We start from the raw sequence: 15,635 nt of genomic DNA on the forward strand, positions 1-15,635 counted from the left end.
AAATTAAATTTTAAAAATTGCAATTCATAAGTTATTGTACAGATAAGCCTAGTAATCGCTTTTATGCATTACTTTGGTTCTGTACAGACAACCTGGAAAGGAGCTAACGCTGTTTGAGGGGAAGTTGTTTTTTTCTTTTCATTTATTGGAAAGGGAATTTTCTTGAACTAAGTTTTATTTATATGTTTTTTAATTTGGTTTCTTGAACTTTGAGTACGAGGTGAGCACAGGAAGTATCAGTTTTCTGGCTGTGAGGGTGGGTGGGACACTGCTGGCAGCAGAGGCTTTTGAAAAGTTACAGAAAAGAAAGCTTTAACTGTTCAGAGCTATTTTAATGCATTCAGTGTTCTTTACAAACTGGAAGTGATGAGTACATCAAGTTACAAGTGCAGATTTCTAAGAATGCTTGATACAAAATGATGTTGTTAACACTGGACTGCAAGAAGGTCTAAGAGTGGGTGCCTTTTGGGAATCCTGCTTCAATAGCCATGAAAAACAGAAAAAGGAACTGATTCTTTGTTTTGAACATAACCCTCTTGTGAGTAGATTGCTGAGATAAAAGAGAAGGATGACTACTTGAAGAATGAACTTAAAGGTGTATTGGGAGAAAACCTGCATCTAGGCTCAATGAAGATTTTTGATTAGTATTTAAGCATTCGTTAAATAATTTTCTCTGACTAAGATTATTTCAGCAATCAAGGAGCTGAATATCCTTTACTACAGTTGAATAAACTCTGAAAGTCAATCCTTTGAACAGCTGAAGATGTCAAATAAATGTGTAATCATGCAATCAGATTGAATTCTGATGCCGGTGAGCAAACAGCTCAAGGTTTTAAGAAGAACTGCTATTCACCACAAGCTTGTTTTTATGTGATACAGGCTGTGTTGCTAATCAGATGTGGTGTATTTCTGTCTTGCAGATTTACCACTGGATTATAGATTTACACGATTTTCCTCAAATAGTTCAACTGCTGGGTACTACCCGAGCCCTCCAAGAGCACTGCTGCCAAATGAGGACTCAGCGATGATGAAATAGGTTGCTGGCTTTTTCCTTAGATAACCCTGTGGCCCTTACTTAAACTGCTATCAATTGCTAATTGCTGAAAATGCTGTGTGATGCTTCATAAAATAGAGTGATGGATTAAAGCAGACTCCTGTGTAGATTTGTGTTTCACTTGTTTCTCTGGTGAAGCTGGAACAGGTGAGTGATGCATCCTTCTTTCTAAATCTTCTGACCACCACTACCTTTCACAAAGTGCTGTTGGCTTTTTCCGTGCACTGCCCACAGCCTTCAGGAGAAATGTAATAGGAAAAGCTCATCCCAAGTTACATTCTACATTTTTGAGGTACTCTTCCTCAGCCATATTTCAATTAACAGTTGCCTTGGACAACCCAGGTTATCACCATAAACCAATGCTTTGCAAGCTCTGAGGAATTTATTCTCCCACTGTGACTGTTTTTGGAGGCAAAGAATCACAAAGAGAAAGATCATCATACTCAAAGAGAGATTTGAATGGGATTTAGGCAACTAAATACAGACTGATAGTTTGGAAAGCCTTTATGATACTTTATTCCTGAAAATGCCTGACCAGTCTTAAGCCATAAAGTTCCCTACATGCCTTTTCCTCCTTTAGTCTGCAATACCTCAAGCATCAGAGCTGTTGTGCAGAAGGAGGGAAACCTGCATACGTTTCCCTTCTCTGAAGGAGTGGATTCAAGCCCACATTCTCCACCTCCCTGGGAAAACCTCCCAAGAGTAGGAAAGGTATAGCAACCAGCCATCTTTGCTAATTACAGCCTTGGCCAAAAGGGGAGCAGGACTTGGCCAGAAGGAAGGCATGAACTGAAAATATGTGATTTTTACCTGCTTATTTAACAAACAGGAATCCTCTTCTCTGTGGATTTAGGTTCAAAGGCCTGTTCTCCAGCACTTACGACAGGAAGAGCTCAGTAACTAACACAGGCTAGCAGATACAAAAAGATGTCAAATACTTGTTTAATCAGAAGTTTTGCCACACTAGGATGGCAGATTTTTGGATAAACTTCTCTCAAAATTTAAAGAACAATAAACAGAAACTTAATTTTCTTGTTTCCAAGGAAAAGAACTCACTTTGTTAGTTAAAAGTCTAGATGATTACCAGAATGGATTTAGCTTGTGTCACCACAGCTCACTCTGTATCTTTGTGGCTTCACCCGCTAAAATATTCTATATCAGAATCAGACACAAACACCATTCCACCTCATTTCGGAGATACCGAAGTCTGCATACTTTTTTCTGCCTTTACATAAAAGTTATTTTTACTTTCTTGTGGACCACTATACTTGCAAGTAATAAACAACATTTCCAAATAGCATCAAGCATCAGTTTGTTGAAAGGTTAACATAAAACAAATGAGGATAAAATTGAGAAAAACTTCAAGACAAGGTGAATGAGGAATTAAAATGAAAGTGCCATTCGCCTCATAAAATGCAGGCTAGAAATATTTTACTTAAGATGATAACAGTTAGCATTAGTTGAGTTTATTTGGAAATAAATTATCATCAATGTCGTCAGCAGCAAATCTGGCTCATGACAGTGCTATGATTTGTATTAAGGAGAGAGACACCCAAATTAAAATTTCAGATTCCTGATTGCAGCATCTTTGAAATTCTAGTCTGAATCAAGGAATCTTCTGCAAATAATTTCTAACTAATTTATGGTGCAAACCTATATTATGTACCATCATATTTCTGTTGTTATGAATTTGGAACTGATTTTTTTAGGTTAGGGATTTTTTCTTGATTTGTTTTAAAGAAAACTAATTGAATTGTTATGGAAAATCAGACTGAAAATCTTTTGAGTCCTTTGGTCCTAGTGTCTCAGTGGAGAAGAAGTATTTTTTTAATGGAAAAGTGGCAGATTCTCAGGACAGCCTGAACACAGAGCTCACCAGAAGAAATACAAATGCCCGTCTTTGACAAAGGCTGTCACCAGCCACTTGCACTTGCTGCCAGAAGGACCTCACAGTAGCAGAGAAGGAAGAGGAAAACAGAAGGCTGCTGTAAGCACAACTCTGTGTGCCACTGTAGTCTGTGGTTGCGGGAAGACTTGGGAAAAATAACTGGTGTGCTTGCCCAAAAAGTAGAGCTCCTTTTACTTAAAGACCCTTCTATTCAAGAATCTGTGAAAATTATACAGGTCTTATTACAAAGCAGAGATTGGCAGTGGAGGAATGAGGAGGCAGGTGGTGCTGTGGCCAGAGGAGAGCTGTTGGAAATGGCACGAAGAATCAGGGAGAGGAAATGCACATGGCAGAAAGTTGGTAGAGAGTTGTCCATATTTAATATGACACTGTAAAGACACCATCTTTGCTTTTTCCTTATTTCTGTCTCTCTTCTTTGTTTTTTTTAACCCCTGGAAATCTCTGAAATTTCTTGGATTCTCTTGTGAGAAGCCATTGACAGAGAGTGCTGAAGTGCCTGCAAAACTATCTTGACTCTCATCAGGGAGACATAAAGTTGTGAGGTTTCCTTGAAATCCCTGTGTCTGGTTAGACAGCCATGAAAGCCACAGTTTTGCTTAAAACCAGAGATGAATGCCAAGTCTCCTTTGGTGTCTGTTTTGGTATAAAGCACATATGTCTGGATTTTAAAATAAAGAGAATTTATTTCGGAAAAAAAAAAGGTTTTCTGAATTTACTTTATAGCTGAGCAGCAAAATGAGAAAGGGGAGATAAGCTTGTCTCAAATCAGTGCAAGGAGAGATTTTGATACAGCCTTGAACAAAACAAAATTTGACCTCAGCATAAGACATATAAAACAACCAAAAACTTTAATAAATTAATACCTTTAATACTGATAAGGAAGTAATCTTTGATGCACAGAAGAGCTCAGTCCAGGTCTCCTGACTAGAGCTGCTTCATGGGAACTGAAAGCTTCTTCATCCCCAGTGAGAAGTTAAATGAACAAAGAAAGGAAGATTATCTGTGGCAACCACTGGACACAGGATTTGCCCCTTCCTGGGCTGATGGGGCTCGCCAGCTCACCTGAGTCCCAGATCTGTGGCAGTGCAGTAGCAATTCTTAAGGGAATTCCCAGGAAAATTTGTCTGATGACAGGCACCAGGAATCAGCATGCCCAAATCTAGATTAAGTCTTTCCTCCTGTGGCCAAGTATGCATTAAATCATGCCAAGGTAAACAACAGCAGAGTGTAGGAATATGTTAATTAGCAGAGATGCCACCAGCAGGAAGGTGACATCTGAACTTCCCTTTTGCCACCACAGGGAACAAAAACACAGTAAACATAAAACACACTTTCGTACACAAACGTGATGTTTTCCAGTGCAGTTTCCCAGAAAGTCAGGGTTTAGAAATAAAGCCACTTCTGTGCAAGAAGATAGAAGAATCACACACTTCACCACAGGGATCTGACGGGAAGATGTCGCTTTGGACTTCCCTGGGAAAGGGAGCATGGCATGGGGCAGCCTTCTGCTCCTCAGAGTCATGGAAGGAGCAAGACAGGTTTTACAGTACATTTAAGCAACTGGCTTTTAAAACAAAAACTGCCTCTTTCTGTACATATGCCTGGAGGCAAATAGCATTTCAGCTGACTCATGGCATTGGGTTTAGGGGGGAAAGCACACGGCTGAGCTACAGGAACCTTACCTCTGTGGAGAGTGCCAGCTGTAATGGTATAATGGCTAAAATGGTGTAGCCACAGACATCTATTGTTAACAATTGGCCAGAAACCAGCCCTTTCAGCAAGCACATAGCTGATCCAGAACCCCCAGGGGAAAGGCTAAATCCCATTATAAATCCAGTTGCCTGTAATTTTGTTTTCTGCAATTCTAAGTGGAACATCAAGCCCCCTTGATGAGTCACAGGAAAGAAAAAAAAATTAAAAGAGGTTTTCTTTTGAATGTTTTTTGTTGCAAGAAACAAATCCTGTTTTTTGGTAAGCATTATAAATAGGAATGTTTAACTGGAAAACGGAGCCTGGATTAGAGCCAAAATGGAATCCAGGAAGTTAAGCAGACTCTGTGATTTCCAGCCCTAAAAGCCTGCTAGCATCTTTACAGGGCAAACTGGGGATTCCTGCCTACAGGACTAGTGCTGTGGCCAGCATGGCTGATCATTTTTCTGAATATGGGACAAAGGTGTGAGGTAAATCTTTCCAGTATGAAGTGGGTACCCACGGCCATTCTGTGGCAGCCATGGCAAGACCACAGAGGTTTTACAGCTGGCCAGATGTCACAGTTCACAGAAGGGCAAACATCTGAAGCAGCACATTTAACTTCTGTCCCGCTGCACCTAAACTGATTTAATCAGAACTGTGCTAAAAATCCCTCATGCCTCCTACTCCCGCTGCCACAGTGCACACGTGGCTCTCTCACACACGGCCATAACGACTTTCAAGTGCTTGCACAGGGGTGAGAAACCATCATAGCCACTTGAAAATTATGTGATGCCTTCCAGCCCCTTCTGCAAATTAGAGGTTGCAAGACACAAAATGGTAGCAGCACAAACGGAGCAGCAGCTCCAACAGCCCAGCCTTAAACACTCCATTTGATTCCCCCTTAAAAGGAACTTACATTCCTTTTAAGAGGGAAGAAAATCATAAACCACCTTACACTTTATACAGGGAAAAAAAAATAGCTGTTCTTGTTCGAAGTTTATGTGTGATATTTTCGGGTGTATTTTAGGAAGTAAGCCCATTAACTTTCAGTAGACCTTGTTCTGTCACAACACTAAATGAACTCTAAAAATTGGGACTCTGTGTGCCTAATAAATTTATATTGAACTATTAATTTCTAAAGCCTCCACAATCTCTTAGGAATAAAAGTACAGGTGAATATAGCAATTATTTTCTTGTCTTGTCTCAAAATAATTCCTGAGAGTTTCAGTTTTCTTTCTTTATCATCCCCTGTAACCTCAGCCCACAATGAAAAATTAAATGTGCACTCCTGGGGTGCTAAGCAGCCTGTAAATTTTATTAAGCCAGCCAAAAAAGATGCTACTGTAAATTTTGTGAAAAGAAAGAATATGTTACTAAATTAAGAGATAAAATATTCATTATCTTTTTCTGACAGAGGCCTCAAAAATACCTACTTGAGGGCTGCTGTTGAAGCAGCTGCAGCAATATTGGAGACAGCAGTGTTGAAGAGAGCAGCAGCGAACTTCTTCTATCCCTGTTTTCTCCCTCAAAGCTGCCCAGAAAATGTATACACTTGAACAGTCATCAATTAAAGGATGCCATGACATGAGAACTCAGAGACTGAGGGAATGAGGGAATTATCTGCATTTTATAGAAGTTGTGCAGTTTTAGGTCAATTAAGTAAACTAAGCACTCTTAGGCAGTAAGCAGGGGAATCTCCAGACCAGTAGTAGACAGGTGATGGAAAATGGAGTATAGATAAAGGCCAAGGACAAAAAGGCTGAGGGTCAGCACGAACTGACAATAATAGTTCAACCGGGCTAGAGGGTATCAGGGAAAGGAGTTCACATATATCTCAGAAAATAATAATTACCAAAATATATCTACTGTGTGGGATTTTCCTCTTTCCTCTTACCTTTTCCCTGTTACTGTGAAGGACTTGGAGATACCTGGTATATTACCGATATTAATCCATACACAAAATGGGGGGGGGGGGGGAAGTAACCTGAATATAATCATATTTTCATGATTTTAAACATGAATTTAAGAAAATAGACTTAATGTCACCCTTGAGTCTTGGCTGCAGCAAATAGAACACAGTAAATCAGAGGGAGAAGATTACAAAGAGAAATGGAGAATCAGCGACAAGTTTGAATACAATCTCTGAGACAAACCTTTTCATGCACATCTCTACTGTAAGGAAGAGGAGAGGGACATGGGACTATGAAACTAGAACTGCGGTGGGGATAAGTAAGCAGCTTGTAAAAATTTTCATGAATTCCAGCAGTTGTTTAGTTGTCTGCTTGGCTTTCCGCATACCAAGTGACTCCATAAAATTGGTAGATTCTAGCCTTAAAAATGCATTTCACTGAAAACGGCATTGTACAAGTGCTGTGACATATTTGGCATCCAGAGAGGGAGGTTGTGGCAGTCAGCTGTAAGGGACCACTGATGAAGTCTGGCTTTGGAAGGTTCCTCTTGAAATGAGTATTAACAGTCTGTGCTCCCAGGGGATGATGCTTGGTTTGTAACATCAAAGAAGTTTGGAGGGAAAGAAGTTCACACTCATCATACACATTGAGAAAGGTCACACATTTGAAAACATAAAGTAATGACCAATTCAAATAAATAAGAAACCACAAGCTGCTGGAGAGTTGCCCCTCTGCAACCTGTTTTGGTCATCAGTAGAGAAAACAAGGGATATGTGCTAAAGAGCAAGCAGACCAGTTAGGCGGATGGACAGCTGCTAGAAGAAGAAAAACCCTGTTGACATCTACAGCAATGTAAAAGCAGTAATATGGATTCTGCGGTTAAAAGGCACAGAACAGATGATGGAAATAGTTTTTTATTGGATCAAGGCATTTCTTGGCATTTCCCATTTAAGTGCCTATGTACCTTCTTTATGGTTACTGTCTTCCTGACACGGCTCAGGACTATGAATCTGTCTCCACTCACCAATGTTTTACCTCTGCAGCTGATGCTGCAGCTTCCCATTCCTTAAGAAATCTGCAGGATTTTTTTTCATCAGACTTCCTCTCTGTTGGCCTCAGGCTAAACCAGGCTGAACACATGGTGAGTTCAAGAAAGAGGGAAAGAAAGGAAATGTAAAGCAGAGAAAGATGTCCCATTTACATACAAAGAAGAGCTGTTTAGGAAATATCTAGTGTTTTCCCCTTCCAGCTACCCTACTGATAGTTTGGCTGCCACGAAGTAGAAGAATAAAAGGCTGCATCTGTGGGAAAGAAAGAAGTGTTTCCAATCTGTAGATGTAGAAGCAGATGAAGGATTTTCCTGGGAGAGAAATTGCTTTGTGCCACACTGAATGTGCCCCAACCAGACAGGTCTCCTGATGAGCTTGGACTAGATTTCCAAATTTCAAAAATTTGATGGAAATAAGCACTAAGAATCAGATTTTTTCTGATTCTTAAGGCTGATTTCAGGCAACTTCTTTTCATCCTAGTTTTGGAGCTGTGACTATTTCTGTCCATTGCCTGCAGTGAGCCAGAACCCCAAATGTCCAAGTAGTAAATTGAAAGAATCACGCAACAGCCTCATAAACTTGAAGGATGTAGCAGGAACAACCAAGTTGGGACACTGTCTGGTCCACACCCTGGTTGGAAAATAGGAGATAGCCAACATTCTCCCATATAAGGGGTAAGATTGAAAAATTATAACTGCCTTCATGTGGCTCTAATAAAGTCCAAGGAGAAGAGTTGGGCAGAGCATCTCAGATCAAGAAGGGCAGAGTGAGCAAGTATCCAGCTTTGCAGTTCTGTAGGTCAGCTACAAGAAGAGACTGGCTTGGTGCTCTTTTCCTACAGGTTTCAGCTCACAGCACTAAGATCAGAAATCATCACAGCTGGACACAAAAGGCAAAGAAAACACAAGGGTTATGGTCATAACCAAATCAATTGTTTTGAAGAATTACTGAAAGAATCTGGAGAATTTTTTTGTTTCTCTCTCTTTTCATTAGAAGAGTTTTGTCACCTAATGACAACTGTAGAAGTTTTTCTTACATGGAAACCAAACAGATCATCAGCACAGGGGTCTTTAGTGAGGGGCGGGTACCTAAAACAATAAAAAAACCCGAACCAAAACAAACAAAATCAATCAAACAAGAAAAAGAAGACAAAAAAAAAAAAACCTAAGCACACAGAGGAAAATTCAAAGGAGAAAAAAATGCTATTGCATAGACTGGGCAGTAAGAAAGAAAAGGATGGCCAAAGCTGCATATGTGAAACAGGTAGAATGACATGCAACTTCCTTCTTTAGGCTAACATCTTCAGTCAGCAAGGAAGAGAAACAAATTCCAAACATCCCAACTCCAAAAAGTGAGAATCAAGAGTATGAAGCACCAGCAGACACTTGGTATCTGCCCCAGAATGAGCCCTACATCACTTGCTCCATGTGGTCCTGCTACCTTCCTTTCTTGCTGTCCTACTGAGGCAACAGGGTTTGTTCCCTCTCCACATCCTCCTGATCCAGCTTGCCAATGCAGCAGGAAAATAAAGGGTGTTTCCTGCAAGGCAGACAACTTCTGGGCTTTCTTGCAAGGAAGAAAGCTTCTTCTCAAAGAAGAAAGGATAGATGCTACCAAGAGGTGGCTGCTCACAGTGTGTCTCATGCCACAGACTTTTGCAAGACATGCACTGTACTTAGGTGCACAGTGATTTCTGTGAGTATGACCTAAAAAATTTGCCATTGTTGGAAAAGAGCATATTTCCCACATATGTTTGGCTCAGTCACGCAGACACCAGACATTGCATGTAGCGTGGCTTGCCATAAAGACCAAGGAAAAATAATGAGCATGTGACGTCGGAGTAGAACAGTGTCTGACCTGAACAGTTTTCAATTTCCATGAAACATACTCTGCACAACTGGCCAAGTCAATGGTCTTAGCTCCAGTAGGTAAATTTAGCTCCTTTCCCAAATCCATTCTGGAGCAATGCCACCCAAAGGATCAGGTTGCTGTATGTTTCAGTGTCACATGATGCAATTTAGGGAAATGACAGCTACAAAACTATTAACCTCAGTGGGACTTGTCCAATAAAATAAAATTAAACTTAAAAAATAATGGAAAAAAAAGGAACAAATAAACTAGGGGTTTGATACTTGAAAGGAGAAAGGGAGTGAGAGATTTCAGGGACAGAAGCACCAGAGAAATGGAAAATATATGACGGTATGTTACTGAGTCAGTCATTTAAACCTACTTTATGGTTGGTGGCAAGAACAGATAGCCTAGGGACATGATTCATCACATCCTAACGAAGACATCTAAAACAGGTCAGATGAATTCTGCTGTAAAAGAATTTATTTTTCTCTGCAATGTTATAAACAGAGTCTAACGTGACTAGATCAGAGGTAGTTACCAGCCAAGTATAGAACAAAAGTGCATGACATGTTCAGAGGTTAGATGGATCCCACCCAAAGCTGCTGCTCCAAATTGACATTGTTTCATTGTTTAATTGTTTTCTTCTTGCTGTCAGCGCTGAATTTACTGGCATGCAGCAAGGCCAGCAAACCACTGAGAGAAACTCAACCTCAGCAAAAGGAGCTATACCCATGGCTAAAGAAGTGAAGGGCAGAAGAAGATCAAAGACGATCTGTAATCTTGCCTGTGCAAGTAGCATTTTGAACATAATCACATGAAACAGGACCTTGACAGGTCATCTGGTCCACCCCTTGCTCTGAGGCAATATTCTTCAGACTTTCTAGATCTGAACTGTTCTTGTCAAATATATGTCCAACTTGCACTTAAAGAGCCTCCAGGGGGAGAGGCGCTGTTCACTTCTCCTTACAAATACTTTTTTTTTTTAATCCTAGCTAGCCTAAATTTCTCTTACTGCATTTTACATGTTGTTTTCAGAGGATGAGGATAAGAGATTATTATCTTGTTTTTAGCAGCTTTTACATAGCTGAAGGCAATATTCCTCCAACTTCTATTCCTGAGGCTAATTTTTTCTGTCTTTCACTGTACTAAAGTGGGGCCATTTTCATTTCAAACTTACCGGTGGCAATGCTGAAATTAATCTAGTGTGGACAGATCTTGCCTCTCTTAGATACTGCTGAATCATCCTATAAATGTTAATTTATCTGTTTAGCCTGACAAGCACTCTGAGTTACTGGGAAGTAGAACAAGCCCTGCTTTATGCAAGAGGACATGAGGCAGAGGGGATTTGTGGCTCTCCACCCTGTTGGTATCTCCACCACGTTCTAGCTGCACACCAGAGCAAGATCCAAGCAGCACATCCAGTCTCATCCCTCGTGAAGCAGGAAGCCAAGAGCCCATGCTGTAAGGGAGCCATGGTGTGCTTTGCCTGGGCATATGTGATCACACGGCAGCACAGGGCAGCTTTTCTACAATACAGAGGGATCCATGCACAGATCAAGGGCAGGATTTCAAAAGCGTTTCAGACATTATGATTTTCAGAATTGTAAGGACTAATTCTATTTAACTTAGAGTCAGGTATTGAATATATTTACATAGCTAATGACGCAGACATGTGAAAAGTACTTAAACACCTTCCTCCTGATCGCTTTAGGCACCCTGGTAATTTTAGAAATTCCAGTAGGATCAGCCTATCCACATCTGGTCTGAATGTGAGGTCTGCACTTCTTCACATGTTCATTTGTATCACAACCTCCGTATTTTACAACTCTACTATCAATTCAGTGGATCCTAACACCATTCAAATAGGTGTTCAGAAAGATATCTTCTAATGATTAATCCAGTGTTTGCGTGACTGAAACTGAAGCACTTCATGCTTTTAGGCATGTCATTACTGGTAAAAAAAGCAAGGCTTCATTCCAGGTTCTGGCATTGCTTTTGGAGTTTGCAGCAACAACATGTGGATCCCTACTTTTTAGGGCTGAGATTGTCAATAGATATTGCTGAGAAATACAACAGGAATGGAAGGGTGAAGGGAAATGTACAGTTTCTGGTTTTGTCTAGCTTCCACATGTTTATTAGTCCTGATAGAACAGCAGGAAATCACACTTTAAACCACAATGAATCTGTTTAAAACTATCCTCAGAAAAAACAGATTTTGCATTTTAGAACAGGAAACTGAGCACTTATGAGCCTGCTGACTGATTCAGTAACATCAGTAAACACATTACTAAAATGAGGAATACCCTTTGTGAGACATAAGCTTCAGGTAACTAGAGACTATCTGATCTATCACATGGAAATATTTTTATTTTCATTACATAGTCGATAAAATATGCTCAGCTTTCAAAACCCAACAAGCATTCAGAATTCTTCACGTCGAACTTTGTCTTGGCTACAGTGACTGAGAAGGAAAAAGGAATGTTCCAAAGGATCATTTATTTTATCCTCTTTCATATTACTTTCTGAAATATCTTCAATTGTGTGGCTACAAAAAACGTCGGGATGGTTGACTTGAACAGTCACGGCATGTCACTTTTTTTTTTCTTTCCTTTTTTACATGGGAAACATTTATATAAGTAGCCACACCATACTTAAAAGAGCAGATTGACAAATCGGCTTTTTGTTTCTTTGCTGGCTTGAGGGGACTTTTGGGTGGGAGGTCTTATTCCTGTCATGCGGTGACAGCACCAGGGACGGACAATGAATATGAGAATGGGACACCCGGGATGCTGTCACCTCCACAGCCACCCCGCCCGATCCGTGGTACCGCTGCCGTACTCCTGAGCTCCAGGGAATCCTCTGCCAGCCCTCTGGTGTTGGAACCAAAACATTCTCTGCGGAGAAACGAGTCCTCCCGCTAAAAGGGAGAATTAGGACATTTCCGTGAAGTTCGAGGCGGGGAGGAACGGGCGGGGGAGGAAAGCCGTGTGCGCCAGGGATAAACAAACACGGGGGCACGCACGGAGCGAGCGGAGCGCCCGGGCCGGGCCGGGGGAGCTGCGGGGCGGGTTCCAGCGCGCCGGGCCGCCATGGCGTGAGGAGGAGGAGGAGGAGGACGGGGAGAGGTACGGAAGGAGGGCGGGGAAGCGGGAGGTGGAGCGGGAGGGGGGAGTCACTTTCTTCCTGCGTTGAAAAACGCACCCCTCACCCCCCTCCCCGCTCCGTCCCCCGGGGCTCCGGAGGAGAAACTTTCTGGCAGGCGGTCGGCGCCGGGCAGGGGCCGCGGGCGGTGAGTGCCCGTGCGGAGCGGGCAGCGCTCCCGCGCCTCCATCCCATCCCATCCCATCCCATCCCGGCGCCTCCATCCCATCCCGGCGCTCCGCCGCGGCTCCCGGGGCGCCGGCGGCGGGGCGGGCGCGCAGCGGGGCGGGGCGGGCGCGCCGCTGGCCGGCGGGCTCGGGAAGGGCCGGTCAGTGCGAGCGCTGCCTCCGGCACACACACGGTGCCCAGGCCGTGCGGGAGCGGCTCCAGGTGCTGGCGGGGCCGGGCAGCGGGAGCGGGGCCGGGACGTCCCGCGGGGAGCAGCCCCGGGCACGCACGGGCTTTTCCCGGCCGTTCCCGGCGGAACGGAGCTGCTGTCGGGGCCCCGCGAGTCCCAGGGAGCTGGGGGCGTGCGGGGGACGTGGCGCCTGCTGCGCGAAGCTTCACCTGCGGGCGCCGCGGGTAACAGCTCTGCTCCTCCGCAGCACCGGCACCGCGGGAGCCTCCGAGCCTTTTGCTACCGAGTTCAGCCTCCCAAACATGCGTGTGTGAAAGGTAAGCAGTAGCATCCTTGTCTTGCACCTAGGCAAGCTGACAGACAGGAACAGAGCGACTTGCCCGATGCAACTTCCTGCCACTTCTTTTTTTTTTTTTTTTTATTGGGAAAGTTTTTGAGTGACCTGGGACCAGAACTGTCAACTCGGGAAGCTCCTTCTTCTCAGCCCCAGGCAGCGAATTGCAATTCCTATAGCTAGTATTGCATGAAAGCAGTGCATCATCACTTGGTGTCTCATGCCAGCTCTTAAAATTCACTTTGGTATGAATGAAAGTAACCACCCTCTCTGTTCTTCTGTCGCTCTCTCTTGAAGCAATATAAAGCTGTGACATTTTCCTGTGTCTTCAAGTTGGAGCGGCTTGGGTTTTAGCTATAAGCAATGGCAACATAAAAAGTAGTCACAACTGTGAATAAAATTCAAGAAATATTGCTCAACCCTGGAGATTTTTTGGTCACGCTAAGAAGATCAACTGCAATTTAAATTACACTAAAATTTTAATGTAGTCTAAACAAAGACAAAGAAAATCTCAGCCTAAATATTGCCACATTATGTTTATCATGCCAACTATTATTATAACTCACTGCAGTATTTCAAAAAAAGGAACAATTCAGCTGAAGGGCAGCAGTGGGAGTCAATAATTCAGATGCTGTTTATTACTCTGAAAGACTCTAGCTGGGTACCCTTGGGCAAGTCACTCCACCTCTCCATGGTTCTGTTTTCTTCCTCATAAAACAGATAAATGTGCTTGCTTGCTTCACAGGGGTGTTGAGAAGTTTAATTAATTAATTAGTTTCATAACTACTTGTAGATCCTTGGGTACATCGTTCTGCAGAAGTGCTAAGTATTATTTCAACTAAGAGTTCCCTTACTGTGTCTCATCACTTATATGTGTTTTTTTAAGTGACCTGAATAAGTTAGTTTTTAGGGGAAGTCAACAAAGTAGGAGTTTTGGATTGGGATTGTCTTGACTCTGTAAACTTCACTGAGATGTGAAACCAAAATATACTAACCACAATGTATTTTAATGGGACAGAGGTACTGGCCTTTAAAAAAAAAAGCCATTTTCTTGTTATTCAAAGTAAGAGCTTGCCTTTGTTGCTTTGTTTGAAGTATTGTGATGTTTTGCATGATTTTGAATTGCCATGAGAAACACCTGAGTCCTCTTAAGATAATAGGAGAGAAAGATATGAGAATAGTTTTTAAACACATCTGTATTCTCTACTGTGAACACTGACCTCAGAAGACACTTGGTGCTGATTTTCCACTACATATTGATATACAGTCTCCTTTATAGCCTGTTTTTTGGTTATAGAGAATGTTGCAAGAAAGAAATGCATAAACTGAACCATTGATTACCTATGGTAAAAGTTGATAGATGTTGGTTGCCTAGGCAAACTCAGTTTTTATTGCAGTGTATGTTAGTTGTTGTAACTAGGTATTGAATAAATATCTGCACTACAATGATGAGGAAAATGCATTTTATTACCTGGCCAAATGTTAGATGTGATTTTCATAGGTTGCATAGAGTTATAAGAAAACGGGAGTAGCTGAAAGCAGGTTTTAGAGTGACATCTTGGGTTTGGTACTTTTTAAAGGCTCATGAGGTCTGTATGTACCATTTCTTTTCCTCAAGGACAATGACAGTACATAAGCTTTTTTAAAAACCGAATTCAAATAAAACCTAGATCAGAGGTGGTAAAAAGTGGTTCATATCACCAGGCAGCTGTTGGGTTGTGAATGAACATAGGAAGTTTATATCTTAGTAGAGAAATGATCACATCCATCAGTACCCAGCAGTCTGAGCAGTGAAAACTAGGGTTAAATGAGGGGGTAAATGTCCATAAAACTGAAGTGTCCCTTCTCTCAGAAGTGATTGCATTTAACTAAAATTCAGTCACATTCTTAGTTTGTATATGGAAACTTGCACATCTGGCACCCACAGCATACTATAGCAATGAGCAGAAATAAATCTAGTTACTATTACTATTGTTCCTGGATATTTTGGAAGAAATAAAGCCCTTTTTGTGGGGGGGTGTGGTGCTGAAGGAATTTAAAAAAATAAAGGAAAAACCATATTTTGTAACCATTGTTTTCTTGCTTAGATTTTGTAAGCCAAGTGTGTGGTGAGTGAAAGAGGTTATGACTTTTTCTTAGCAAATTGTATTTAGTTGGTAAATATGATATCTCAGCAGCAAGTTTGTCCTGGCTGTTCTCACCTTCTTTGCTGTCTCCATTCAGCTGAGGTAGATCAATGAGCGTAGTTACAGCACTGTGTTCTCCTGAAGCTGTTAAACCATGGTGCCAGTTCATGTTCAAGACTATAGCCACATACTTAATATAGTTCAGTAATAA

At 41.9% G+C, this 15,635-nt stretch overlaps 2 protein-coding genes across 6 annotated transcripts in view; both read left to right on the forward strand.

Moving 5' to 3' along the window:
* The window catches only part of NT5DC1 (5'-nucleotidase domain containing 1), a 125,524-nt gene extending 124,363 nt beyond the window's left edge, over nucleotides 1-1,161 (forward strand). For both annotated transcript variants that reach the window (XM_064412981.1, XM_064412982.1), the window contains one exon: nucleotides 921-1,161. In XM_064412981.1, the coding sequence (XP_064269051.1) occupies nucleotides 921-1,036 (116 nt within the window). In that variant the 3' untranslated portion in view covers nucleotides 1,037-1,161. The remainder of the gene's footprint in view (nucleotides 1-920) is intronic.
* Nucleotides 1,162-12,572: 11,411 nt separating this feature from the next.
* DSE (dermatan sulfate epimerase) overlaps nucleotides 12,573-15,635 on the forward strand; it is a 34,255-nt gene continuing 31,192 nt past the window's right edge. The window contains exons 1-2 of one of the 4 annotated variants that reach the window (XM_064412983.1): nucleotides 12,573-12,590; nucleotides 13,212-13,281. The gene's annotated coding sequence lies outside the window, so the exon portion shown is untranslated. Of the gene's footprint in view, nucleotides 12,591-12,680; nucleotides 12,755-13,037; nucleotides 13,282-15,635 lie in introns of those variants that run through there. The other 3 variants (XM_064412986.1, XM_064412985.1, XM_064412984.1) reach the window with 3 other exon arrangements.

This window comes from Passer domesticus, chromosome 3, assembly GCF_036417665.1.
Source record: "Passer domesticus isolate bPasDom1 chromosome 3, bPasDom1.hap1, whole genome shotgun sequence".
In the NCBI taxonomy this organism is placed as follows: Eukaryota; Metazoa; Chordata; class Aves; order Passeriformes; family Passeridae; genus Passer; species Passer domesticus.